Below are 27,849 nucleotides of genomic sequence, written 5' to 3'. Positions count from 1 at the left end.
GAACTGATTTCACACTAGCCCAGCCTCCCACCATAAAGCATGATTTGTGTGCTCTGTGTGAGGGAGATCAGAGGGCAGACCTGGGGCCTCTGGAATTCCCACTCTAATTTTGGACAGGGTTACTGCCTCACCTCCCTCCTGAGCCCAGACTCTACCCTTTTTCCAAGTCTATGATCCATTTTCTGTGAAGATGTGTGGGACCCTCAGCTCCAAGCTGTTGTTCAGAATTGGGGACAGGTGGTTGAGCCTCAGGTGACCATGGAGGACCAGTCCATTGACAAAAGTGGGTGGCTGCTCTGAGGAGCCCCTGCTTGTGGTAGTGACACATAGACCGTGCCCAACTTTCTAAAGCCTGGGCCCTGGTGACAGGAGGACTGTGCAAATCCTGCTTTATACCAGCTGATGATATGAGAGTCCCCTCTGTGTGCTGTCATTACCATAAATGAATTTAAAAAACTGCCTTGGCCTGTTGATAAGGCAGAACTTAGGTAGGCAGGGAAGACTGAACTAAATCCTGCGAGAAAGAAGGCAGAGTCAGAGAGACGTCATGGGACCGCCGCCAGAGTCAGACATGCCAAATCTTTGCCAGTAAGCCACTGCCCGCAATCTATATACAGATTAATAAAAATAGGTTAAAATTAAGATATAAGATTTAACCAATAAAAAGTTAGAGTTAATAAGCCAAGCAGTGATTTAATTAATACAATTTCTGTGTGATTATTTTGGTTCTGGGCAGCTGGGACAAACAAACAGCCCTCTCTTTGCAACAGTTGGCACCAATGCAGTGGACTAAATCTACGTAAAACCTTCTTCACAGTGGTTGCTTGTCAGCTCTGATGCCCTAGCTAGTTACTGCCTCCTGCTGTTTCCAGAAAGAAATATCACAGTCAGAGAGAAAAGAAGTCCCTAATGCTTGGTCTCTAAGTCCTAAATTGCTTTTCCCCTCCCTTGGAGCCCCGAGAGAAGGACAATACAACTTACCTTAAAGGAAGCACACTTGATCTTTGGATCCCCCACACAGATCTCAATGGCTTTGGTGTAAAAACGTGGAAAGCGGGACATACACTCCTGATCCTTCTGGACTGTCAGCTCTACCTCTTGAAGTGTGTTTGAATAGTTACCCTCGGGGTCCATCCTTCCCCAACCAGCCACAGAGCACACGTCCCCTGGCTTCACCTGGACTTTACACCTGGGCAGGTTGAGGGGCTTTATGGCTTTAGTCCTCTTGGCCTTCTTCTCCAGCTGTGAGGAAGAAGGGAGAGTATGGCTCATTGACAGCTGGGCTGAGACAGCAGGATGGAAGAGAAGAAAGGAGCACGGTGAGAGCAGGAGGAGCAATCCCTGGACAGGATGCGGGCCCTTCTCACCTTTAAGAGCATGATGTCATTTCGGTAGGTTTTGTTATTATAGCCTGGGTGTGGGATGGCTTTTGCCACAGGGATGATCTGCTGGGTCTTCTCTTTGATCATTAAGTTGTGGGCTCCGAGAGTGACTCTCATTGCCCTGTAGAGAGCAGAGGGCAGATGAGAGATGTGGAGTGAGAGAGGACACAGTCCAGGAGCTGTAAGAGGCTGGGCAGGTAGCGTGGGGCTCTAGCTGAGGGGACTGTGGAGCCAGAAGGGCATCAGGGTGTGAACTACTGCTTTGTCTTCTCTTGCTTCTCCACACTTTTCCAAAGTTTGCACTGACTCTTAATGTGCACTTTCAGCCTCAGCCACTGCTGTAGTCTGACCAGTGTAGTTGCTTTCAGCTCAACTGTGCTGCTGCCTCTGGGCTCTCACCCTTTGGCCTCAAAGTTTCCATGATGACAGACTTCCATTATCACATCCCTGCCCTCCAGTGAGCTCTCACAGAAGGAATCACAATTAAAGCATTTAAACTCCTTTCAGGATCTCAAAAAGCATGACCTAGCTCCTTCTCCTCACCTTCCCATGCAGTGAGCAGCTGTTAGCACAAAGTTGTCTTTTATCAGGAAGCCTCCACAGCGACTCCTATTCCCATCAATATTCACAAATTCAACAAATACCATGTAGGGACGGGAGTGGGGCTTGACCTCATGGCCCCCGATGATCTTCTCTGAAAGAAAAGGCAGCATATGGGGTGTCTGGGAGCAGCAGATGAAGTCAGGATGGTGAAGGCAATGGGACCTGCAGTTCCCCCAAGATGTTGTAGACTGAATTCCTTACACATAGTAATCTTAGCTGAATCCTAACCCTCGGGGCCCTGCTCTGAAAAGGAGTGGGTAGCACTCGTCCTCCAGGCCCTCCCTGCTTTACAAATGCATAGAAGGTCAAGCTCTAAATCATGAGTCTACACTGAGGAAATCCTGAGTGAATTGCCTGGTCTTTTCTCTTAATGTGTCTGTCTGACCCTCTGATGTCTTGATTGGTGTCATGTTTTCACCTTTTACCCAACCCCTATCCAGTGGATTTTTTTAAAAACTCTCCTAGTGTGGTGCCCAACACATCTTGGGTTCTCAATAAATGCTTTTGGCTGTATGAATGAATGACTTCTAGTTAGCTGCAGGGCTAGTAGTTAAGATAGCATGGGATTCAGGGCCCTGGGGCCATTGGAGTACTGTGCTGCCAAAGACAGGAATATAGGGACATGCAGAAAGAAGTGGAGAGGCCAAACAAAACTGCCAATTTAGTGGAGGGTGCAATGCTGGCATTTGTTGCCCTGGGCCACTTTCTTCAGCAATTGATGGGGGAGGTTGCTAAATAATGATGATATTCTTGAGCTGGTGCTCTTACTCCATTGCAGGCTGGTCATTAAAGAGGCCGTTGGTCTGGGTTTAATTAGTTAATGATGTGCTTTTTGGAGGTTTTCGTTCTCTTAACATCTCTATCTAACTATGATCCACTCCCCAGGTGACACAAAGATCAGGGAGAAGCTAGTGCCCACCATGTCCTATGAGGACACCACCCTTCTTCAGACCTTGTTGAGGATCTAGCCAGTGGCAGGCTTCCAGGTCTGGGTTGGTCTGGAACCTGAGGTTCAGAAAGCTCCTGGTTCAGAGCAGAAAGTTCCTGACTAGAGCTGGGCAGAGACTCCACAGAGGTATTATGGGATGGCACCTCTAGAATCAGGGTGTTCACTCACCTGCACCAGCTCCAAGTGGCAGAAGAAAGGTCAGGAGAATCAGGACTGCTGCCATCTTCTTAGGAGGCTGCTCAGGCTGGAGGACGGCAAAGTGGACACGGCCCTTGATGGATGAAGGAGGTGAGCGCTCAGTGACCTCACAGGCCTTTTAAACCTGTGCTCTGATTGGCTTTATTAGCTCAGGACATTGTCTGGTTTGGGTGAAAATGACACGGTCACCACATTGACATCTCCTGAGCTAATCCTGGATAAAGACCAGGAAAAGAGGGTATTAAGGTTGTGGTTGAGGAGGGCCTGAGACCCCAGGAAATCCACTGTGCCTTCACTGAGACAAAAGTGTGGCCTTTCTTACCTCTTACATCCTTTTGTATTCTGATAAGATCGATTTTCGTTTCTTTGGTTTCTTTCTTTCCATTTTTAAAAAATACAGATAACCAGTTTACCATGAAACAGTTATAGAACTACAAATATGCAGATAAAGTTATACAGTGTTTAGTGAGAGCTATGCAGAGCCATACTTGCAAGGAAGAGTTTCAGCACATCTTCTCATTAACCTCTGAGACTTCTCATCATACTGGGGAACATCTGTTGGAACAGTCTGATGAATTAATCTTTGATCACTCTGACTTTCCTAAACTACTAGGATGTCACCGAGAAATCTCAAAAGCAAGTATTTACCCTGTGGGCATTGATCACATCTTACTGTCATGCATAGTTTAGTATAATAATGAATCACATTGACATGTATCTGTTACCTGTTTATGGTTTATTGGCATCTATCTCAAAGCAAGAGCTTCAGGATTGAATTTAAAGGTCAGGAAGATTAGATGAGCCCTGGCTTCCCTGCTGAGGACTGCAGTGGTGTTTTCTGCAACAGTGCCTAGGATTTTCTGTAGATCAAAGGGGCTTTGGTAAGATCTTGAGTGATTATTTAGTGGGCTAGGTCCAGAAGTGAGACGGACAGAGATGCAGCCCTTGAAAAAGCTGATATTGACTGGAGTGAGCTGAGGATCTGAGCTAAGAGAACAGATGGTTAAAGCTGTGTGAGAACAACTCTGGGAGGTGAGACAGACTAGCCTTGCCCTAGGAACAGGTGTGTGTGCGTGTGTGCGTGCATGTGCATGCATGTGTGTGTGCGTGCATGCGTGTGTGGGCATGCATGTGTGTGTGCATGTGCTTGCATGTGTGTGTGCGTGCATGCGTGTGTGGGCATGCATGTGTGTGTGCGTGCATGTGCTTGCATGTGTGTGTGTGTCTATGCACATCCAGATAACCCAGAGCATGTCAGGTCCTGCTTTACCACCACAGCTTTATGTTTTATTTTTGAATTTCCTTCTTTCCTACTTTATGACCAAGAGAGGTTTTCTTGTCCTAGTTGTGAACTGCAGTCCTGATATTGATTGGGTCAAAATTAATGACCTGGTCTATGGGTATGTAGCCTTTTGGGTGTTCTGGGCCATAGTGAAGGGGTTTTGAACTACGCATTACGAATGCAAGCTGTAATGAAAGAAGTTGCTTCCCCCTGGAAAGGGACCATATATAAGTGACACAATATCTGCACATACAGGCAAGCAACAAAAGTCTAGAGAATAAAATAATCCTAATTATACGGTGCCCATTTATACAGAATTTTTCAAAACTATGGAGCAGGTTCCATGTTTGTAATATCTAATAAAGAAATTGTACACATTTGGATGCTCACCTTATTAGACCTGGATGGAGGTGGGTGGTCCTTGCACTTCCCACAGGGCAGGGAACCGTGATTGCTCTTTGGGCTGACGAGGGAGGGGGACTTGATTGGGGGAGGGGGAGGGAAATGGGAGGCGGGGGTGGGGAAGAGACAGAAATCTTTAATAAATGAATAAATAAAAAAGTATCATTTATTTTGGTATGCTTTTGTCATAAAAGCAAAGGAGGACAACGTGAATTTTGTGGGATATTCGACATTGCTTTTGAGCAAGAAATGCTTCACTCCCCAGCCTAATGGGCATAGCTCTGAACTCAGTGAATTTCTAAGGTGGGACTGAGATATTTTAGTTCTAATTTTATGACTAGTGTGTTTAACATTTTAAATTAAAAGAAAATTAAAATTGAATTATAACATTCTCTCCACTATCCCTCTAAATCCTCTCCATCCCCTTCAGATTGTGGCCTCTTATTCTTTATTATCATTCTCTCTCTCACTCTCTCTCTTTCTCTCACACAAACAAGGGAATAAATATAAATCCAGCCTACAGAGTTGCTTTATTGTTGCTTGAATGCATAATTCTTAGGTCTGACCACTTGGGATTAGAAAACTATTAAGGGGACTCATCTTTGGGGAAGACTATTTCTCCCTCTCTCAGCACTTATAATTGCCTGTTGCTCTTCATCTTGGGATGGGGCCCTTGGTTTTCCCCCAAATACTGTAGAAGGTCAACTGGTGTAGTCATTGTTCAGGTCTTGTTTAAGCAGTAATATTGCTGAGATTTCACGGGTGTAGGTCCCTTGTTATATCTAGAAACATTTATCTAAAAGATTTTTACCCCTTGATTATGTGTATGTGTCTGAGTTTGTGTCTGTGCTTGGATTTGGGCATGTACACTTGAGTACAGGTGCCTTTGGAGGCCAGAGGAACTGAGGTTACAAGTGTTATGAGACATTCAACATGGGTGCTCAGAATTGAACTTAGGTCCTCTGCAAGAGAAGTGTGTTCTGTTAAGACTTACAGGCATCTCTCCAATCCTGTGCACTCAGTTCTTAAAAGTAGTTGCTCACACATGCAGGTGCTGGGGGAAAGTGCCAGTGTGAATACAAAGTGTGGTTGTGAAGTGTGCGTGCTAGTCTCTGAGAAGGACCTATAACTGCCCTGGAAAGAATGTGAAGAGACGTGAGCAAAAATATTCTCATAGGTGGAATAGAAGATCGCAGTTCTAGGCATTCCATTTGAAAATCAGCAGGTAACAAACATGCTGAGTAAAATGAACTTGGGAACATATCAAAATAGTGACATTAGTTTTGGAAACCTTCAGATCTGTTTTCAATTCTCTTGCCAAATGTAATAGCAAGACTACAGTACTGTCACAAAACTGCATTTTGCCGTGTTGAAATGCAGACGGTTTGAGCTTTCCATAATTCCACCTCCACCTGGAGCACTTACGGTTTGAAATACAGTGTTGACAGGCTGGCTATCCCTTAAAGATGAAGTGAGCAGTCAAATTGACTAAAAGCTTCCCTCTGTAAGTTAGTTTTCATTCTCAAGCTCTGGCACAAATATTTTTGATGACACAGGAAGTAGCTTGGTAATGTTTTGGTGATATTCTTAGTTTGACCATCTTATTTATGGAATGTAAATGATGTCACCGTGGTTAGCACGAACACTTTTTAGGAATTCCTGGCATTTGGAGATGATTTTATCCCTTGTCCCTTTTGAAATTCTGTCCTGATGATGATTTAATGTTTCTCCACTAAATTTTCTTTTAAAAACACTGTTTTTCCTTTGGCAACTTCATACATGTAATCGATGTACTTTGGTTATTTTTACCCACAATTTTCCTGTCTTATTCCCCTTCTTTCCCCACTGAAATCTTCTTTGTGCATACATTTTCTTGATGACCTCTGCAAGGACCTATCATTAATCATGAGTCTAGTGTGGTGATTGCACTGTCTTCTCTTAATTTTATGGGTTCCTCTCAAGTTTCCTTCTTACTTTTTGTCGTTGTTGAGACAGGATATTTGTGTAGTCCCGGCTGTCCTGGAATTTGCTGTGTAGACCATGCTGGGCTTGAAATAAGAGATCCTCCTGTCTCTGTTCTTCAGTATTGGGATTAAAGGTGTACGCCACCATCGCCAACTTCCCTCTGTTTTGAGTTCAGTTTTCTTATATGATGTTATAGAAGTCATGCTGTGATTATATATAATAATAGATAAGGAACTATATTTACTTTTATTATGAAAATTGACAAGAAAAAAGAAAACAAGGTTTGATATGGCAACATCTCAGCTGCGGGTGCAGTGCAAAGTGACAGCTGAGTGTAAGAATGGTGGGTGGGGATGGTGTGTGAGGCACGGCTGAGATGTGTGTGCTCTTAATGATGAAGAAGAAGGCTTGCTGGTTTTCCAAAGAGCATTAAACACCCATTGTCTGCAACAGTAGAATAAAACATCATTGATAATTTCTGCATTTCATTTATTACGTTACTAGGAGCACGTGCAAATTTTATAGTGTCAATTTGACCATTTGCAGTTGCAGGATGAAACAGCTGAAGCCTCATTCTACCATCAAACTAAAGTCAAACATGTGTGTCAATAGCAAGAGCACACAGTATCACTTTACACGATACTGGAACATGTTGTCATCTACAAACTTCGTGCTCAGAGTCACAATATAGTTACTAAAACAATCACACACACACACACATCTCATAATGTTCTCAGGGAGCTTATGACTTTATGTTGGGCTGTATGAATACCAATTCTGGACAACATGCAGCCCTCAGGTCACCAAAACACTCTGAGCTGGTCTATACAAATTGAGTGGCTTTTTTTCTTTACTTCCTTTTTTAAGAAAATTTAATTGAAAGTATTATTTTTTTCATATAATATATTCTGAGCATGGTTGACTCCCTCAATTTCCATCCAGATCCACCCACTTTCCCACCCAGAAATATTATTAAAATAAAACCTTATAAATAAATAAGAACACAAACCAAAATATACTAGATCCAAAGTCTATAGCACTCAATATTTTTTATTTTTTCTTCATTTTAAAAAACAATCTCTTTTATTTTACATGCCAATCCCAGTTCCTTCTCCCTCCCCTCCTCCCACTCCCACACCATCCTCCTACCCTACCTCCTAACCAGTCATCCCAGAGGGTGAGGCCTCCCAAGGGAAGTCAATAAAGTCTGTCACATCACTTGAGGTACTGAGAAGAAGGTATATTCTTTTGTGGGTAGAATGTTCTATAGATATCTGTTAAATTCATGTATGACTTAAGCTTTAGTAATGTTTCTTTTACAAATGAAGGTGCCTTTGTTTGGGAGGCATAGAAGTTCAGAATTGAGACTTGATCTTGTTGAATTTTTCCTATGATGAATATGAAATGTCCTTCATCTCTTTTGATTAATTTAAATTTAAAATCTATTTTGTTAGCTATTAGGATAGCTACTCCGTCTTGTTCCTTAGGTCCATTCGATTGAAAAATCTTTTCCCAACCTTTTATTCTGAGGTAATGTTTGTCTTTGAAGTTGAGATGCATTTCTTGTATACAGCAGAAAAATGGATGCTCTTTTCATATTTCAGTTAGCCTATGTCTTTTTATAGGCAAATTGAGACCATTGACATTAAGAGATATTAATGATCAATGATCATCAGTTCCTGTTATTTTCTGGTTTTGTGTTGTTGGTAGTATTGTGTATGTATGTTTCCCTTCTTTGGGTTTTGCTGTTGTGAGATTATCTATTGCCTATGTTTTGTGGGTATAAGCTAATTTCCTTTGTTAGAATTTTCCTTCCAGAACTTTTGATAGGGCTGGATTTGTGAATAAGCATTGTTTAAATCTCATTTTGTCATGGAATATCTTGATTTCTTCTTCTATGGTGATTGAAAGCTTTGCTGGGTATAATAGTCTGGTCTGGCATCCGTGGTCTCTTAGTGTCTGCAGAACATCCATTCAGGACCTTCTGACTTTCATTGTTTCCATTAAGAATTCAGGTGTGATTCTGATAGGTCTGCCTTTATGTGTTACTTGTCCTTTTTTCCTTTGCAGCTCTTAATACTCTTTCTTCTGTACTTTTAGTGCTTTTATTACTATGTGGCAAGTGGAATTATTTTCTGCCCTAGTTTATTTGGTGTTCTGTAAACTTCTTCTACTTTCACAGGCATGTCCTTCTATGGGTTAGAAGTTTTCTTCTATGGGGCTTATTCATCATGTGACAGACAGGACCCTCTTTCCTATCTGTGGACGTGGGTCTGAGTTAGCAGCTTGACTGGTCTCCATTTCACACAGAGTGTAGCAAATGGCAGTGTCCCTGGCCATGCTCCTAGGCTTGTATTCTTCCCCTGTGGCAGGCAGGGAAGACACCAGGAGCTCACTTTAGTTCAGGTTCAGGCTCACTGCTTTCATGAGTAAGGATTCATTTAGCCTGAGGGGTCCTCGCCTTCCAGCTTTGCTCCAAAAGACCCAGTACTGGGCACCTACAATCCCAGGGACTCAGAGCCCCCGACCCCTGCCTTTGTGCTTGATGGACTGCAAGGGCAGCCCGCGCCATTCATGTCTGGTGTTCCCATGTCAGTTTCTGGGACACTGGAGTCTAAAGGATGATCCCTTCCTCACTCGTGGAAACTGCCACTCCCACTCCTCATAACATCCTGCCCATGACCCATAGTTGAAAGTGAGGCCTCTGATCTTTGTCCCTTCTGTTTTTCTGTCTGCCTTTTATTCCCAGTGTGTAATCCAGCCCTGCTAAACTCTGTCCCACCGGCACCCCTGCCGCCTTCCACCACAGTAAAGCCCAAACTGGGGTGGATCTATCTCTCTTCTACCTGTCCTATCCCCACTGTTCAGGGAGCCCTGTCTCTGATGGTCCCTCTTCCCACCCTACTGTGGGCTAGCAGTGCTGCGGAATTTTCCTGTCTACTTCATATATGAAAGAATGTGTGAATGGTGAGGATATACAGATGTGATCCTGTTTGAAATGTATGTTCTACATGTCCTGTATGTCTCTCTTGTTATTTGGACCTGTTTAAAATTTGCTGGGCTGCTCTAAAAAGCATGTGGCTTCTCTGCGACTTGCACCAAGTGACCAACGCCATCTTGACTAAGGGCAAGGAGGCCAGGTCAGATGATCTCACTGCTACCTTTGCTATAGATGACCACCGCCATCTTGACTAAGGGCAGGGCCGGTAACCTACTTGCCATCTTTACTGAAGGTGCTCTGCCTCCTCTTGCCTTTTAGTTACATTTTTGTCTCTAAATTCCTCATACTGACTCTCTTACATCTGTTGTATTTTGCACAGTGGCATGCTTTTGGTAGAACCCAGAAGAGCATCTGCTTTCAACTCCTGTTTAATATATGTGTGTGTGCATGCATGTGACTTTTGATTTAATGTTATGTATGAATATAAGCTACATTTAACTCTGTATGTATATATATATGTGTATGCAACCTGAATTCAACTGTGTATATTTGTACATGTACTTACTATTAAAAAATTATTTTAAGATTTATTTATTATGTATATAATGTTCTGCTTGCATGCCAGAAGAGGGCACCAGATCCCATTAAAGATGGTTATGAGACACCACATGGTTGCTGGGAATTGAACTCAGGATCTCTGTATGTTAATAATGCATCGTGCATTTCCAAACATCTATCAAACAAATATAGGTTCTCACTACACAAATGGAAGCTATTTGAGTTTGTAGAGATGTCAAGTAACTTAATTTAATCATTTGACATCATATACATATAACACCACTTTCAAGCCTGAAAATGTGTGATTTAATAAAAAAAATTTTTAGCCTGACATTTGATAAGGAAAGTAGCTCTATAAAACACACATATATTGGTATTGGGGGGAAAAAGCACAGGGAGGCAAAAGGAGTTCTATTTATTCAAATTTCGCCCTATACTAGGGAACACGTCAGTTACTTAGGTGAAATTCTATGAAAATTCTGTAGTAGCTGTTCATGATGACTTGCATTAACTAACATTCTAAGGACACTGGGGGGAAACAGGACATGCTTGGATCAAATCCAAACTTTCTACCTCTCTTGTAGACCACGCAAACTACAATAAGAAGGTGTCAGTTGTCACAACATGGTTTCCTGGTGTCATATTGCAGTGAGTTCGGGATGTCACTAAGTTGGCAGGGTTTTTGATGAAATGGACTGGGGAGTTGTTGTGGAGAGGGTGACTTAATGATCTCTGGAAAGCTTTTCATGGAACTCTGACCTCAAACATACATATTTTACCTTGAGGGGAATGCAGGAATGAATTCATTTGCCATGTTTCTCAGGAGTAGTCGGCCTTGGAACTTGGACCTTGTCTAAGCTACAAGGATTCTCTCTCTGCTACAGTGACTCGAAACTGGATAGTTAAGGTGTCTTGGTGGTCTTTCCTTTATCATGCTACACAGATATATCATGAACCTTTTTAGAAAATGTCGAACTCTGAGAGACAATTCAGAGAGTCCCCTTTCCCTTGGCAATCAGAATTGATGACCTAGCTATAACTTAATTCATTACTTATGGTAGACTCATTTCTCAGGAATTAAGACGTCTAGGTTCTATAGAGACAAGCTCATTCTCTGGACAGGAGGATCTTACTTTGCGGCTGAGGCTGAGTTTGAAAGCTCAATCTTCCTACTTCAGCACATGGAGGGCTGGAATTACAGGTGAGCATCACCATCCCTCACTCAGAAGCCAGAACACTTGAGTCTGATCATTTCTAAGAGGGGAGTTGGCTGCACATTTCTGTAATGTGGAATCCATGGATCATACCTGTAGGGAAAATGTCATTCCTGACTTAAAGGACAAACTACATGATGTAGAGGAGCAGCCTGATCCTGCTGATAGTTGTCACTCAGTTGGAACTGTGTTCTGTGTGGGCTTTCCTACAATGCTTCAGGCCAAATACTCCTGAGAAACAAGGCAAATGAATCCATCCCTGCATTTCTGTCAAGGTAAAATATGTATGTTGCTGAAATGCATGTGTATTAGTTACTTTATTATTACTCTGATAAAGCACCATGACCACGGCAGCTTCTAGGAGAAAGACTAGGACATAGGGATGCAGATGAGGCATCAGTGGAAGGCATGGCAGCAGGAGCAGGACGATAAGGAATGATGTCATTTACTAAGTTACACACAACCATGGGCATGACAGAGAGAGAAAGAGAGAAGGCTGGGTAAGGAGCAAGGGAGGGAAGGAGGGAGGGAGGAAGGGAGGGAATTGGGAATGGTGTGAGTCAACACCTGTCCCAGAAATGAACTTCCTTCATCAAGGCCATATTTCCTAACATCCCCAAACAGCATCTTGTACTGGGAACCAGGTGCTCAAATACATGAACCTAGCATGGAAGGGGAGAGCAGGAATATGTTTACTAAAAACACCACAGGAAGGTGGCATGGGACACAAATACAGAATGTTAACTCCATATTCTCTAAGTCCCCAGAAAATGGTGCTGGCAGAAGAATGACATTATACAGGACAATGGAGGTATACCGGCATGTATTCCCCGGCACAAACCACAAGACCATGTGTTATTGTTTCTGGTCTGTGTCTGTATCCATCAGTGGTGTCTTGCAGTACTTCTGGCTTCCTGGACTGCAATGCCCTGGAGGAACAGAGAAGCTGGGTCTTGATGAGTTGAAGCACTTCCTGTCCCAGGTGCAGAACATCAGTACAGATGTTAGGGGAGCTGAGTAAGCTCTATGCAAATGGTGAGGACTGGGAGACACATCCACAGACTAGAGGAATCTGAAGCTGTCTGTGTTTAAGGCATTTACTGCCTCTGAATCTATTCCAATATGTGCTCAAGGGAACAAAACAAGGTGGCTTTGAACACCTTCACCATGCAGCTGTGGGAGAAGCCCAGGGGTTTCTCTCCGGGGCGAGTCTGAGTATGGGTTCTTCTTTGTGTTGGATGCCAGGAAGTTATTGACCACAGATTAGATGACATTGAGGTCACTTGTGTCTTGGTGGCCAGGGAATCCTAGGCTCAGTTCAGGCTCCATCCTGATATGGTTGATGCTGTTTATGAGGTATTGACTACCTTTGATAGAAATTTATTTCTGTCTCCTCTCTAACGGAAGCACAGTAATGGTTTTCAAAGTTATTTTAAGCCATAGAACTATCCCCTCAAAATAAATATGACATCTAAACTGCAGTCATATGTGACTGTGTGGTTTCTAACAAGCCTTTTTCTTTGATTCTTCACTCTTCTTAGTTTCTGTTGTCCTCAAAAGAGTTAGGCCCATAGTGTATCTCCATGGCAGGGTTTGTTTTCCAGTTCTCTGTCAGAAACTGTGTGCCACCTACATCTCTTCATATATAAAAGTGTGTCTTTGAAAGTTGCTTCGTCTAGAGCAAGATTTTACTTCATCTCCCAGAAGAACGTGGCGCTCTGTCTACTTGGGACAGGGACCCATTAAGCTGTAGCAACCAGTCATGTTCATCTGCTAAGGGTCTGACAGGACAGGACCCTGAAGCCAAGGCTGCTTAGAGTTTAAAGTTTATTTTAGTTAATTTAAGTAATTTTTATTTGTTTGTTTTGAGACAGATTCTCTCTGTAAGGCCTCAGCTGGCTTTGGGCTCAGAGATCTGCCTGCCTCTTGCTCCCAAGTGCTACATTAAGGCATGAGCAACCATGCCTGGCACCTTGGATTGTTTTAGCAACATGAGTCCAACACAGGGAGAATTTCATTTAACAAGCAGCCACACATTCTGGCTCCAGTCACATGCCATAATCTTCCTGACAGTGAGAGTCCCAGATAGTCTTAGGAACAATGGGTGCAGCAGGACCCAGGAACGTCTAAATATTACAGGAACTTCTCCACACCGTTTTTTTGTTTTGCTTTTTTTTTCTACTTTTTTCAGCCTCCTTGATTTATGTTTAGTACTGTTTTTTGAATTACTCTGCAAAATATGTGCATCTCTTAGAATTGCAATCTGCACAATGGCTGTGTCTGTTACTTTTTAAATGAATACAATGAGGCTGTCTCGATCGTATTATTCTGTAGGAACTGCCCTATATCCTAGATGGAAAAGAGGCTTTTCTCAATAGCTTCCCAGGAGAAGCTAATTTCTGAAAGTCATTTGCAAGTCTCGTACACGCCAGTGCTGACTGATGAAAAAGTAGAGATTTCTAGCTATTTACCCTTCCGGATGTCAAAGACTGCCATAGGCCAGGTGAGCTGCAGGGAGTCTTAACCTGGAGGCCAGCAGTGTCTAAGATGAACAGGCTCAGAGGGGCTCAGGCTGCTGAGTGACCCTACTGCTATGGATGCTGAGCACACGGAAAGAGCTGAACTGACTGGGAAGAGCTTCCCTAGGCCTAGGCATATAGGAGGTGGGGTACAGGGTTCTGGAGAGAGACAATGAGAGCCCACACATCCATGGACCCACTGTGATGCCACCTGTAGCTTGTACCTTGAGAGACCCCTCCCTGCCAGGTTGTGATTTAGCCTGGCACCACAGGGCTGGGGCACTAATGAAAGGAACCACACTTGGCTTGGGTTGTAAGAGGTAGGAATGTCCTCAGATCTGCATGATCTGTAAAGCACAGATGTTGACAGACTCATCAGAACCAGCATGAAGAGAGCAGGGTGCAGTTAGGAGACTAGAAAAAGCTTGACCCTGTACCCAGAGGAGGCTAGGAAAACAAACTCTAGATGAGCAAGAGGGGATACTGAAATTGTCACCTTATTGGTGAAGCTGTGGGACAGATGACCTGCCCAGGAAGGTCCATCCACCACAGTGACCTCAGCTCTGTCTCCACATCCCCAGGACCCATGGTGCGTTGCTTCTCCTTACTTCCGCATGACAGAGGAGGGAAAAAATTCACCCTGAGCTCCAAGACAAAAGACACCCAAACTCAGCATTGGGCCTGTCAGAGGGCAAGCACTGCATAGTGGGCCAAGTAAAAAGGAGCCAGGCAATGGCCATGCCTGAGCTTTGGGAGGGTATGATGTTAGGGTGAGCAGAGATATTAAGTGTGCCATTGGCCTGCCTAGCACAGAATTGGTCCATGTGAATGAACAGAAAACCAGTCTTATGATTCTGCAAAGACACATTTATTGAATTGCTAGCTTCTGTCCAAGGACAATCCTGGACTCAGCTGTAGGGAAGACGGTGAGTCAGGGAGGGGTCTGGTTTGCTCCGTAGTTAACTGCTTTTCATTGTTTTCTTTATCCAGGATAGGAAACTTGACACTCTGGTGAAGACCATGGGTGCAGACCCATCAGGACCACCAAAAGAGGCAATGCCTGCAGCTGCTTTTTTACACACGAGAGGTCCTCCATCATCGCCCTGTGAGTGGAGAAGGGTCACAGGGGACTGAGCTGTTGCTCACCCTAGTCCCAGCCTCCCTCTCATGTCAAGGCTCTTCTATGAGGAGTATGACTTGTGTGCTCAGCTTGTGGAAGATTGGAGGGCAGGCCTCTGGCCCCTGGGTTTCCCATTCTGATTGTGGACAGGCTTACTGCTTCACCTCCCTCCTGAGCCCGGCCTCTGCCCTTTCTGCAGGTCTGTGATTCACTCCCTATGAAGGTGTGTGTCACACCCTCAGCTCCAGGCCATTGTTTAAGAACATGGGGACAGGTGAGTGAGCCTGATGTAAGCATGGAGGACCAGTCCATTAACAAATGTGGGTGCCTGCTCTGAGGAGACCCTGCTTGTGGTAACAACACACACACACACACACACACACACACACACACACACACACAGAGTACAGCTTACTAAAGCCTGGGTCTAGGTGACAGGAGGACTATGCAAATCCTCTGTACTGGCTGCCTCCTTGTCAGCTCTGAGGACCTGACTACTTACGAGTTCCTTCCTACTGTTTCCAGGGAGAAAGATCACAGTCAATGGGCAAAGGAGTCCCTGATGCTTGGTATCTAGGTCCCAGATTGCTTTTCCCCTCCCATGGAGCCAAGAGATGAGAACAATCCAACTTACCTTAAAGAAAGCACGATTGACATTTGGGTCCCCCACACAGATCCCAGTGGCTTTGTTGTAACCTTGAAAGCGAGACTCACACTCCTGGTCCTTCTGGACTGTCAGCTCTACCTCTTGAAGTGTGTTTGAAAAGTCACCCTTTGGGTCCATCTTTCCCCAACCAGCCACATAGCATACGTCCCCTGGCTTCACTTGGACATTACGCCTGGGCAGGTTGAGGGGCTTCACAGCTTTAGTCCTCTTGGCCTTCTTCTCCAGCTGTGGGGGAAGAATCAGGAGAGAGCAGCTCAACCACGAGCCTGCTGGCTTGGGACCCTTTGAAAGCCAGGATGGCAGGGAGGGAAGGAACAGAATGAGAGCAGGAGGGGAGGGGCGATCCCTGCAGCAAGCAGAGCACAGAGAGCTGTGGGGGCAGTTCTCACCTTTAAGAGCATGATGTCATTGGAGCCATCCTTAGGATTGTAGTCTGGGTGTGGGATGGCTTTTGCCACAGGGATGGCCTGCTGGGTCTCCTCCCGCATCTTGAAGTCATGGGCTCCTAGAGTGACTCTCATTGCGCTGTAGAGAGCAGAGTGCAGATGGGAGATGTGGAGTGAGAGAGGACACAGTGCAGGAGCTGTAAGAGGCTGGGCGGGCAGATGGGGCTCTAGCTGAGGGGACTGAGGGGACAAAAGGGCCTCAGGGTGTGAACTACTGCTTTCATCTTCTCAAGGACACTAGACTCCTAGAGGTTCCCTCTTGCTTCTCAGCAATATTCCAACGTTTGTATTGACTCTGAATGTGCACTTTCAACCTCAGTCACTGCTATAGTCTGACCAGTGTAGTTGCTTTCAACTCAACTGTGCTGCTGCCTCTGACCCCTCACCCTGTGACCTCTAAGTTTCCCTAATGACAGACTTCCATTGTCACAGCCCCGCCCTCTAGTGAGCTCTCACAAAAGCATCCATGAGTAGAGGATGAAAACTCTTGTTAGGGTCTCAGAAATCATGGGCTGCTCCTCCTCACCTTCCCATGCAGTGAGCAGCTGTCAGCACAAAGTTGTCTCGCACCAGGAAGCCTCCACAGCCATCACTTCTGCCATCATCTTTCACAAATGTAATAAACGCCATGTAGGGGCGGTAGTGGGGTTTGACCTCATGGCCCCCGATGATCTCCTCTGAAAGAAAGGCAAGAATATGAGGTGTCTGGGAGCAGCAGATGAGGTAGGAGGGAAGATCTAGGGAGGGGTGATGGGGTGAGATCTACAGTTCCCCAAGACTATTGTGGTCAGAATTCCTTGCACATAGAGTGATCTTTGCTGAGTATGAAGCCTCAGTGCCCTGTTCTGAGAAGGGGTGGGTAGGACTTGTCCTCCAGTCCCTGCTTTAAAAATACATGGAGGGACAAACTTCTTTCTTCATGATGCTAGAGACCAAGGGAAGGCTGTGTGGCTCATGGTAATCTTTCACTATTAGTGATTCTCTGGAGACCTCTCATGTCTTGATTTCTGCCAAATTTGTCACCTTTTACCCCAAGGTCTTTAGAGAGGGATTTTCTAAAGTTCTCCTGTTCTGGTGCCCATCATATCCTAGGTTCGCAGTAAATAATTCTGGCTGCATAATGAATGATTTCTACTTAGCTAGAGGACTGGTGATTCGGAATTAATGGGATCCAGAGCCTAGGGGACATCGGAGGAGTGTGCTGGAATAAAGGGAATAGCTGGTGACATGCATAAAGTAGAGAGGCCAACAAACACTAGAGAGCAAATCCAGTGGAGGGTTCGGTGTCAGCCTGGACCTCTTTCCTTAGCAGCCTGAGGGGTGAGGTCACTAAATGATGCTAATACTCTTGAATTAGTGTACTTATCCCATTGCTGACTGGTGATTCAAGCTGCCCAGGATCTGGGCTGAAGTAGAGTTAATGGTATACTTTTTAGTAACCGTACATTCTCTGCTACTTTTCTTTTATGAGATGATCCACTCCCCAGGTGACACAAAGAGCAGGGAGAAGCTAGTGTCCTCTGAGGACACCGCCCTTCTTCAGACCTTGTTGACGATCTAGCCAGTGACAGGCTTCCAGGTCTGGGTTGGTCTGGGACCTGAGGTTCAGAAAGTTCCTGGTTCAGTGCAGGAAGTTCCTGACTAGAGCTGGGCAGAGACTCCACAGAGGTATTATGGGATAGAATCTCTGGGACAGGGGTGTTCACTCACCTGCACCAGCTCCTCCAAGCAGCAGAAGAAAGGTCAGGAGAATGAGGACTCGATCCATCTTCTTAGGAGGCTGCTCGGGTTGGAGGTCAGAGTGGACAGAGCCCTTGAAGGATGAAGGAGGTGAGCACTCAGTGACCTCACAGGCCTTTTAAACCTGTGCAGCTCTGCTCTGATTGGCTTTATTAGCTCAGGACATTGTCTGGTTTGGGTGAAAATGACACGGTCACCACACTGACATCCTCTGAGCTAATCCTGGATAAAGACCAGGAAAAGAGGGGGTAAGGTTGTGGTTGAGGAGGGCCTGGACCCCAGCAAGTCCACTGTGCCTGCACTGAGACAAAAGTTTGGCTTTTTATATTGCTTACATTTTTTTCCCTTTCTGGCAATATCTCTTTTTAATTTCTTTGGTTTTTTTTCTTTCTCTCTTTTCTTTTTTGAAAATGACACCCAATTTACCACAAAACAGTTATAGCACTAAAAATACACGGACAAAATTATACAGTATTTATTAGGAGCTGATACTGTGTCCTATCTGGAGAGGCAGAGTTTCAGTTCATCTTCTCATTCACCTCTGAGACTTCTGATCATACTGAGGAACATCTGTTGGAACAGTCTGATGAATTAATTTTCACTCACTCTGACTCTCCTAAACTGCTAGGGTGTCACAGAGAAGTCTCAAAAGCAAGTATTTACCCTGTGGCCATTGATCACGTCTTACTCTCATACATGGTTAAATATAATAATGAATCACAAATAATGTTTATCAATTACCTGTTTACTATATATTGATGTTCATCTCTAAGCAAGAGCTTCAGGATTGAATTTAAAGTCAGTAATATGAACTTAAAGGCCAGCACTGGGTTCCCTGCTGGAGACTGAAGTGGTATTTTCTACAACATTCCCTAGGATTTTCTGTAGATAAACAAGGACTTTGATTAGCTCTTGAGTGATTATTTAGTGGGCTAGATCTGGAAGTGAGACAGACAAAGACCCAGCCCTTGAAAAGGCTGATATTGACTGGAGTGAGCTGAGGATCTGAGTTTAGAGCACAGATGGTTAGAGATGTGTGAGATCAGTTCTGAGAGGTGAGACAGGCTGGTCTTACTCTGAACACAGGTGTGTGTGTGTGTGTGTGTGTGTGTGTATGCACATGTGTGTGGTATGTGTGTGTGTCTAACTGTGTCTATGTGAGTATGCACATGTGTGTGGTATGTGTGTGTCTAACTGTGTCTATGTGTGTATGTGTGTGCATGTGTGTGGTATATGTGTGTGTTCCGTTGTCTGTGTGTGTCTGTGTGTGTATGTGCATGTCTGTTCATGTGTGTGTGTTACTCATGGAGGTCAGAATAGGACAATGGATGCCCTGGAGCTGGAGTCAGGATACTTGTGAGACATCACGCGGATGCTGGGAATTGAACCTGAATCCTCTGCTAGAGCAACGAGTGTTCTAAACCACTGAACCATCTCTCCAGCTCATTATCCAGGGATAAGAGGATGATGTAATTCATTATTTGCATATTGCAATGAATTCATGTTGTCGTGATCCTTGGCATTAAGTTAGCAGGGTCTTGGAGCAAATGGGCTGGGGAGTCGTTGTGGGGAGGGGATGTTGGAGAAGGGAGCCCCTTGTTCATCCCAGCTGCCCAGAACCAAAATAACCACACAGAAACCATATTATTTAAATCATTGCTTGGCCCATTAGCTCTATCTTCTTATTGGCTAACTCTTACATCTTAATTTAACCCATTTCTATTAATCTGTTTATCACCATGAGGTTGTAGCCTACCAGCAATATGTCCAATATGTCTGACTCTGGCAGCAGCTCCATAGCATCTCTCTGACTCCACCTTCTTCCTCCCAGCATTCAGTTCTGTCCTCCCTGCCTACCTAAGTTCTGCCCTATCAACAGGCCCAAAGCAGTTTCTTTATTCATTAATGGTAATCAATACACACAGAGGGGACTCCCACATTAAGGAGGACTTAAATGATCTCTTGAAAGATGTTCAGGGAGCTCTGACCCCAAGTGTCTAAGCTACAAGGATTCTCTCTCTGCTACAGTGACTCTAAACTTGATAGTTAAGGTGTCTTGGTGGTTTTTCCTTTATTGCACTACACAAATATATTATAGACTTTTGTTAGGAGTATATTTATATACATGTGTGTGTGTATATATATATATATATAGTTTTATATATATATATAGTTTTTCAAAACAGGGTTTCTCTGTAGCTTTGGAACCTGTCCTGGAACTAACTCTTGTAGACCAGGATGGCCTCAAACTCACAAAGATCTGCCTGCCTCTGCCTTCCAAGTGCTGGGATTAAAGGCGTGGGCCACCCAACTAGGAGTCATTACACCTTGAGAGACAATTCAATGAAACCAATTTCCCCAGCAAATCAGAATTGATAACCTAGCTATAAATTAATCCATTACTTATGGTGGACTCATTTCTCAGGAATTAAGACCTCTGGGCAATCCACACTCAAGGTTGTATAGAGAGAAGCTCATTCTCCGGACGTGATCTTACTTTGCAACTGAGGCTCAATTTGAAAGCTCTATCCTCCTCAGCCATGGAGGGCTGGAATTACAGGTGAGCATTGCCATATCTGTCACAGACACCAAGACCATTGAGTCTGGTCATTTCTATGAGGGGAGTTGGCTGCACATCTCTGTGATTTGGAATCCATGTATCTTAGCTGTAGGGAAAATGTCATTCCCACGTTTAAAGGACAAACTACATGATGTAGAGGAGCAGCCTGATTCTGCAGAGGGGTTGTGTTCTTTGTGGACTCTCCCACAATGCTTCAGGCCAAATTCTCCTGAGAAATAAGGCAAATGAGTCCATGCCTACATTTCTGTCAAGGTAAAATATGTATGTTGCTGAAAAGCATATGTATTAATTACTTTCCTATTACTGTGATAAAGCACCATGACCATGGCAGCTTTTAGGAGAAAGACTAGGACATAGGGATTCAGGTGAGGCATCAGTGGAAGGCATGGCAGCAGGAGCAGGACGATAAGGAATGATGTCATTTACTAAGTTACACACAACCATTGGCATGACAAAGAGAGAAACAGAGAGAGAGAGAGAGAGAGAGAGAGAGAGAGAGAGAGAGAGAGAGAGAATTGGGAGTGGTATGAGTTGAAGCCTGCCCCAGCAATGGACTTCCGCCATCGAGGCCACATTTCCTAACATCCCCAAACAGCATCATCAGCTGGGAACTAGGTACCCAAATACATGAGTCTGGAGTGGGAGGGACATTATCACTAAAAAACAACCACAGAAAGGTGCCATGGGACACAAATACAGAACAGAAACTCTATATTCTCTAAGTTCATGGAAAATGGTGCTGGCAAATTAATAATGTTGGACAGGACAATGAAGGTATTCCAGTATGTATTCCCCAGCACAAACCAGAAGACTTGTGTTGTTGTGTCTGCTCTGTGTGCTTCAGGGGAGTCTTGTACTCTCTGGCTTCCTGGACTGCAATGCCCTGGGGGAGCAGAGAAGTTGGGTCTTGATGAGTTGAAACATTTCGTTTCCCAGGTGCAGAACATCATTACAGATGTTAGGGGAGCTGAGTGAGCTCTATGCAAATGTGAAGGCTGAGAGATACATCCACAGAGCAGAGGAATCTGAAGCTGTCTGTGTTTAAGGCATTTACTGCCTCTGAATCTACTCCAATGTGTGCTCAAGGGAGCAAAGCAAGTTGACTTTGAACACCTTCACCATGCAGCTGTGGGAGGAGCCCAGGAATTTCTCTCCATGGGGAGTCAGAGCATGGGCTTGTCTTTTGTGTGGGATGCCAGGAAGTTACTGACCACAGATTAGAAGACATCGAGGTCATTTGTGCCTTGGTGGCCAGGGAATCCTTAGCTCAGTTCAGGTTCCATCCTAACATGGTTGATTCTGGTTGTTGGGTCATTTACTTCCTCTTGCTAGAAATTCATTTCTGTCTCCGCTCTAACAGAAACACTATAATGGTTTTCAAAGTTATTTTAAGTTATAAAACATGCCAAAGTAAATATGACATCTAAACTGAATACATATATGACTGTATGATTTCTAATACATGTTTTTCTTTGATGCTGCCTCTTCTTTGGGTTTGTTTTTTGTTTGTTTGTTTGCTTGCTTGCTTGTTTTTATTCTTTTTTTTTTTTTTGTCTCCAAAGGAACTAGTATATCTAAGTATATCTCTAAGGCAGGGTTTGTTTTCCAGTTCTCTATCAGGAATTGTGCGCCACCTACATCTCTTTCTATATAAAAGCATGCCTTTGAAAGTTACCTGACCCAAAGAGAGACTTTACTTCATCTCCAAGAAGAACATGATGCTCTGTCTGTTTGGGACAGGGAGCCATTAATCCATAGCTACCAGTCATGCTATCTGCTAAGTATCTGACAAGATTGGATCCTGAAGCCAAGGCTGTTTGGAGTTTGAAGTTTATTTGAGTTAATTAAGCATTTTTAAATTTATTTGTTTTGAGACAGAGTCTCTCTCTATAGCTTTGGCTGACCTTGGTCTCAGAGATCTGCTTGCCTCTGCATCCCAAGTGCTGGATTAAGGTGTAAGCAACCATGCCTAGCACCTTGGATTGTTTTAGCAATGTGAGTCCAACACAGGAAGACTTTTCTTTAACAAACAATCACACATTATGGCTATGGTCTCATGCCAAGATCTTCCTGAAAATGAGAATCCCAAGTAGTTTTGGAACTATGGATGCAGCAGTAACCAAGAAGGTTTAAATATTAGAAGTATTTCTTCACACCATTTTTTTAAAAATTTTTCTATTTTTTCCAGCCTCCTTGGTTCATGTATAATCCTGTTTCTGAATTATGCTTCTGAATATGTGAATCTCTTAGGATTTATATGTGTATAATGACTCTGAATCTGTTACCTTTAAAATAAAAACAAGACTGTTCTCTACCCACTGCCCTCTCCCCTAGGTAAAAATGATTCTTTTCTGAACAGTTTCTCAGTAGAAGCTGATAGACTACAGTCATTTCCAAAACTCATACATTTCAGAACTGACTGATGGAAAAGTAGAGATTTCTAGCTATTTACCCTTCCGGGTGTCAAAGACTGACATAGGCCAGGTGAGCAGCAGGGAATCTTAACCTGGAGGCCAGCAGTGGCTAAGATGAACAGGCTCAGAGGGGCTCAGGCTGCTGAGTGGCCCTGCTGCTATGGATGCTGAGCACACGGGAAGAACTGAGCTGACTAGGGTTCTGGATAGAGACAGTGAAAGCCCTGTCTTCCATGGACCCTCTATGATGGCACTTCTGTCCTGGACGTTTGAGCAGTACCTCTCTACCAGGGTTTAAGTTGGGCTGGAACCACAGGGCTGAGGCCTTGATGGAAGGAACCCACATGGCTTGGGTTGAAGAAGAATAAAAGGTGGGAATGTCCTCAGATCTGCATGATCTGTGAAGCACAGATAGACTCATTAGAGTAGGCGTGAAGAGAGGAGGGTGGAACTAGGAGGCTGGACAAAGCTTAGCCCTGTACCCAGAAGAGGATAGAGAAACAAATTCTAGATGAGCAAGAGGGCTTGCTGAAATTGCTGTCACCCTAATGATGAAGCCGTGGGACAAAGATGCCCTGCCCAGAAAGGTCCATCCACAGTGACCTCAGCTCTGTCTCCCCTGTCTTCAGGACCCATGGTGTTTTCCCTCTCCTTTCTTCCATATGACTCAGGGAAGGAAAAGAGTTCACCCTGAGCCCCAAGACAAGACACACCCACACTCAGCTTTGGGCCAGTCAGAAGGTCAGGCCCTGCACAGTGGGACACATTGAAAGGAGCTGCTCAATGGCCATGCCTAAGCTTTGTGAGGGTATGGTGTTGGGGTGAGCAGAAAGCAGAAGTATGTCATTGGCCTGCCTAGCACAGGGTTTGTCCATGTGATATCTCAATGCTTATGATTACACGGTACTTTTTTTTAATACAAAATATACTACAACATACACTTTAAAAATAATTCATTTATTATGATCTGTGCAAATTTTTACAGTTGAAAATAAGATTGGCAATCAATTTATTTCAAAGTTAATTTGAATAAAATTTGCAAATCAAAAAAAAAACCAGTCTTCCAATTCAGCAAAGAGACCTTTATTAAGATGCTGGCTTCTGTCCTCGGACAGTCCTGGACTCAGCTGTAGGGAAGATGGTGAGTCAGGGAGGGGTCTGGTTTGCTCTGTAGTTAGTTGCGTTTCATCGTTTTCTTTATCCAGGATAGGAAACTTGACACTTTGGTGAAGGCTCTTGGAGTTGAACCATTAGCACGTCCATAGGAGACGATGCCTGCAGCTGCTTTTTTACACACGAGAGGTCCTCCAGAATCCCCCTGTGAATGGAGAAGGTTCACAGAGGACTGAGCTGTTGTTCACCCTAGTCCCAGCCGCTCTCTCATGCCAAGGCTCCTCTCCGAGGAGTACGACTTGGGAGCTCTGCTTGTGAGACATCAGAGGGCAGGCCTGGGGTCCCTACTCTGATTATGGACAGGGTTACTGTTTCACCTCCCTCCTGAGCCCAGGCCCTGACTTTCTCCAGGTCTGTGATCTACTCTCTATGAAGGTAAATGGAACTCGCAGCTCCAGGCTATTATTTAAGAACATGGGGACAGGCGAGTGAGCCTGATGTGAACATGGAGGAGCAGAATGGTGACAAATGTGGGTAACTGCTCTGAGGAGACCCCTGCTTGTGTTAATGACACAAGCAAATCGTGCTTTATACCAACTGTCTTCACCAAGGCTCCTTGTCATCTCTGAGGCCTGCTGTTTCCAGGGAGAAAGATCACAGCCAGAGGGCAAAGGAGTCCCTGATGCTTGGTCTCTAGGTCCCAGGTTGCTTTCCTCCTCCCATGGAGCCCAGAGAGGAGGACAATCCAACTTACCGAAAAGGAAGCACGCTTGCTATTTGGGTCCCCCGCACAGATCTCAATGGTTTTGTTGTAATAGCCTTGAAGGTGAGACTCACACTCCTCATCCTCCTGGATTGTCATCTCTACCTCTTGTAGTGTTTCGGGAAAGGTGCCCATTGGGGCCAGCTTTCCCCAACCAGCCACATAACAAGCGTCCCCTGGCTTCACCTGGACATTACGGCTGGGCAGGTTGAGGGGCTTCACAGCTTTAGTCCTCTTTGCCTTCTTCTTCAGCTGTGGGGGAAGAGGCAGGAGAGAGCAGCTCAGCCAGGAGCCTGGTGCCTGGGACCCTTTGAAAGCCAGGGTGGCAGGGAGGGAAGAAACAGAATGAGAGCAGGTGGGGAGGGGCGATCCCTGGAATATGTTGAGGGTAACGGTCTCACCTTTAACAACATGATGTCATTCAGGATTTTCTTAGCGTTATATGTGGGGTGTGGGATGATTTTTGCCACAGGGATGATCTGCTGGGTCTTCTCCTCTTCTTTGATGTTGTGGGCCCCCAAGGTGACATTGATTAAGCCGTACCTAGAGTAGAATGTAGATAAGAGATGTGGACTCAGAGAGGATGCAGCCCAGGAGGTGTGAAGGGAAGGAAGTGCTGGCCATGGTGGTGCTCTAGCTCTGAGAAACTGAGGGGACGGAGTGACTGTGGCTTCTGCGCGTTAGTCATAGAAATGATAGCATTCTAAGCACCATTGGTACACCACATTGCTTAGGGTCAGGGTGCTGATGAAGCCCACTGTATTGTTCGGTTTGTCCTGTGGGGCTAACCACTCCACGCCCCCCCCCCCCGGTCTAAATGTGCTTTATTCCTTAGCTGCCACTCTGGTGCCAGCCTGCTTCTCCCTCATGAGACTTGCTGGGTCCTCTGTCATCCCAATCCCCTTAGGAAGAAGGTGAGGTCTCCGTGGAATGTTCCTGGGAGGGGAGGGGATGGGCTGTTTCTTGCTCCTCACCTCCCTGAACAGTGAGCAGCAGTCAGCACAAAGTCCTCTCGTATTAGGAAGCCACCACACTTCTTCTGAGAATTCTGATCCATGATCTGAAGATACGCCATGTAGGGTCGAGAGTGGGGCCTGACCTCATGTCCGCCGATGATCTCCCCTGAAGGGAAAGCCAGCCGTTTTGTAAGCACCTGCTAGTCCACCAGGTGGGCTTTGCATAATGGCTCCTGACTTGCTAGGCATTTAGGAACCAGGGGAGGCCTGGAATTAGGAGCAGGCTGTAAGGAAAGCCCTCAAGTTCCCCTTCGCTAAAAGGAGAGAAAGGTAGGTCTTGGTCTGTCCATCTTTCTTCCACATAGTTGGAGGCAAGATTAAGTCTCTGGGCAAGAAAAGGCTAAAAACCATCATGTCTGTCCCCGACTTCTGTTCCCGGAGACTCTAACCGTGCTTCCCTCCCCAGCTCCATGATGCCTGTGATGGAACAGGGCTGCTTTCTATGGGACAAGGCTCAGTCTACACTTCGTGGCCTCCTATTTCTTCAGGCGTGGCACGTAGTAGGTGCTCAGCAGAGGTCACTGGCTTCGTGAGTGAGGACGCCCACTCATTCCTAGATGCGGCTGCTGGCATTCTTGAAAACAGAGAAATTAGCGCTTGCCCAGGGAGTATCTCATGCTCGAACACTGTGGGACTACAAAAGCCTGGGAGGCACAGAGATGAAAGAAAGGACCTAGTGGCTTGGGATTCAGCAAAAGCACTTATCCTGAGGCCAGCATCCCTGCCTATTCTGGGATCTAGGTTTCTCTAATGAGTGCTTGGTGAGGAAGTATCATCAGAGATGCCGGAACCAGGTCCATTCTGCCTGCTTCAGAAGAACATAGTGTTCTCTGCTTTGCAAGTTCCTACTCTTTACCTTCTACCCTTAAACTTCTAAAAAAAAAAAAAATCCACTTTCCAGATGACAAGATATGGCTCAGGGAAGGGCTAGCACTCAGTGGCTCTTCCTGAGAAAGACCACTGCCCTCCCTCCAGTGGTGACAACTGACCACTAAGGAGGTGTTCACTCACCTGCCTCTGTCCTGGGGGGCAGAGAGAAGGCCAGCAGGAACAGGAGGAGCTTCATCTTCTCTAGAAGGCCGAGTAGGTTCCCGTGTCTGGGGCTTTGCTCTTGCTCTCTTTTAACCTCTAGCAGATGAAGGAGGTGAGTGGGCTCGGCGACCTTGTGCCTCCTTCGTTTTTATGATGCTTTATCATGGAAGGCTTTCTATGAAAGCTCCTACCCTTACTGTCTCTGCCTGGTGACGTCTTCTGAGCGTTTGTGTGAGAACCATGAAGTAACCACAGCAGAACCCACAGCCAATGACTCAGAAAGCCGCCAGTTACAGCCCATGGCAGGAACACAAGGGTACAGGGCGGGGCTTGTAAGGTATTGTATCAGAGTCCCAGAAACCCAAGTTCCCACTGGTGGAAGGCCAATGCTTTCCATGCCACACTGCCGAGTCCAAAAGAACAGATCACATTCAGGCTCATCTCTTGTACTAGAACCAAGCGTGAACTGACCACCCAGTGTGTGTGTGTGCTGGGGTGGGGGGTTATCAGGGGCATCCTTGACCAGAGTACAGTCTGGGAAGGGCAATGGTAGAGTGATGGATAAGGCAGTAACAGATAGGTCTACCAACACCTGTCAATCTATTTGACACCATAGCTTCAAAACTTCCATGTGACAAAGCCCTTTCTAATGAAATAACCCACATTTGACATTTATTGACCAAAAATAAGAGATTGCTGCAGGCTCTGAGAGTTGAACCACTGACTGACTAAAACCTGAGTCATTCCTCCTTCTTCAGGAAAGCTGACATTTGTCCCATGAAAACCTATGAACTAAGGTTGGAAAGGTTCCCAAAGGACAGTCAGGTCACTAAATTGCTGATATGGTGCAACATAAGGAAGCAAGCCAGGCTGCTAAAACTCAGCAACCTCTCTCTCTCTCTCTCTCTCTCTCTCTCTCTCTCTCTCTCTCTCTCTCTCTCTCT

The 27,849-nt window shown here is 45.1% G+C and overlaps 3 protein-coding genes across 5 annotated transcripts in view; all 3 read right to left on the bottom strand.

The window, feature by feature from the left end:
* LOC126492606 (granzyme C-like) overlaps positions 1–3,253 on the bottom strand; it is a 62,028-nt gene extending 58,775 nt beyond the window's left edge. For all 3 annotated transcript variants that reach the window (XM_050129135.1, XM_050129134.1, XM_050129133.1), the window contains exons 1-4: positions 3,103–3,253; positions 1,926–2,076; positions 1,368–1,503; positions 982–1,242 (exon numbers count right to left, since the gene is read on the bottom strand). In XM_050129135.1, coding sequence (XP_049985092.1) covers positions 982–1,242; positions 1,368–1,503; positions 1,926–2,076; positions 3,103–3,157 — 603 coding nt within the window. In that variant the 5' untranslated portion in view covers positions 3,158–3,253. The remainder of the gene's footprint in view (positions 1–981; positions 1,243–1,367; positions 1,504–1,925; positions 2,077–3,102) is intronic.
* An 11,606-nt stretch (positions 3,254–14,859) lies between these two features.
* On the bottom strand, positions 14,860–18,117 carry LOC126492603 (granzyme C-like). Its single transcript, XM_050129128.1, has 5 exons — positions 17,957–18,117; positions 16,773–16,923; positions 16,190–16,325; positions 15,768–16,025; positions 14,860–15,116 (listed from the first exon to the last, which is right to left on the bottom strand). Exons 1-5 carry the CDS (start codon positions 18,012–18,014, stop codon positions 14,973–14,975), a joined length of 747 nt encoding a protein of 248 aa, XP_049985085.1. The 5' UTR covers positions 18,015–18,117; the 3' UTR covers positions 14,860–14,972.
* A 5,839-nt stretch (positions 18,118–23,956) lies between these two features.
* LOC126492597 (granzyme B-like) lies at positions 23,957–27,108 on the bottom strand. The gene is made up of 5 exons (XM_050129112.1): positions 26,885–27,108; positions 25,832–25,979; positions 25,259–25,400; positions 24,849–25,109; positions 23,957–24,299 (listed from the first exon to the last, which is right to left on the bottom strand). Exons 1-5 carry the CDS (start codon positions 26,937–26,939, stop codon positions 24,156–24,158), a joined length of 750 nt encoding a protein of 249 aa, XP_049985069.1. The 5' UTR covers positions 26,940–27,108; the 3' UTR covers positions 23,957–24,155.
* Positions 27,109–27,849: the final 741 nt, after the last annotated feature.

Source organism: Alexandromys fortis, unplaced genomic scaffold (genome assembly GCF_014885135.2).
Source record: "Alexandromys fortis isolate MF-2015 unplaced genomic scaffold, M_Fortis_MF-2015_v1.1 scaffold_308, whole genome shotgun sequence".
NCBI classification, from domain to species: domain Eukaryota; kingdom Metazoa; phylum Chordata; class Mammalia; order Rodentia; family Cricetidae; genus Alexandromys; species Alexandromys fortis.
The sequence above is the reverse complement of the archived record's forward strand: the minus strand, read 5'-3'. Positions and strand labels throughout refer to the sequence as shown.

Bases quoted from the DNA above. Each gene is read 5' to 3' on its own strand.
- LOC126492597 (XM_050129112.1), bottom strand. From the start codon at position 26,939: ATGAAGCTCCTCCTGTTCCTGCTGGCCTTCTCTCTGCCCCCCAGGACA. The intron at 25,110-25,258 runs GTGAGACCGTTA...CTTCCCCCACAG, and splicing joins ATGACATCATGTTGTTAAAG to CTGAAGAAGAAGGCAAAGAG. The intron at 24,300-24,848 runs GTAAGTTGGATT...CTCCATTCACAG, and splicing joins GCAAGCGTGCTTCCTTTTCG to GGGGATTCTGGAGGACCTCT.
- LOC126492603 (XM_050129128.1), bottom strand. From the start codon at position 18,014: ATGGATCGAGTCCTCATTCTCCTGACCTTTCTTCTGCTGCTTGGAGGA. The intron at 16,026-16,189 runs GTGAGAACTGCC...CTTCCCCCACAG, and splicing joins ATGACATCATGCTCTTAAAG to CTGGAGAAGAAGGCCAAGAG. The intron at 15,117-15,767 runs GTAAGTTGGATT...CTCCACTCACAG, and splicing joins TCAATCGTGCTTTCTTTAAG to GGCGATGATGGAGGACCTCT.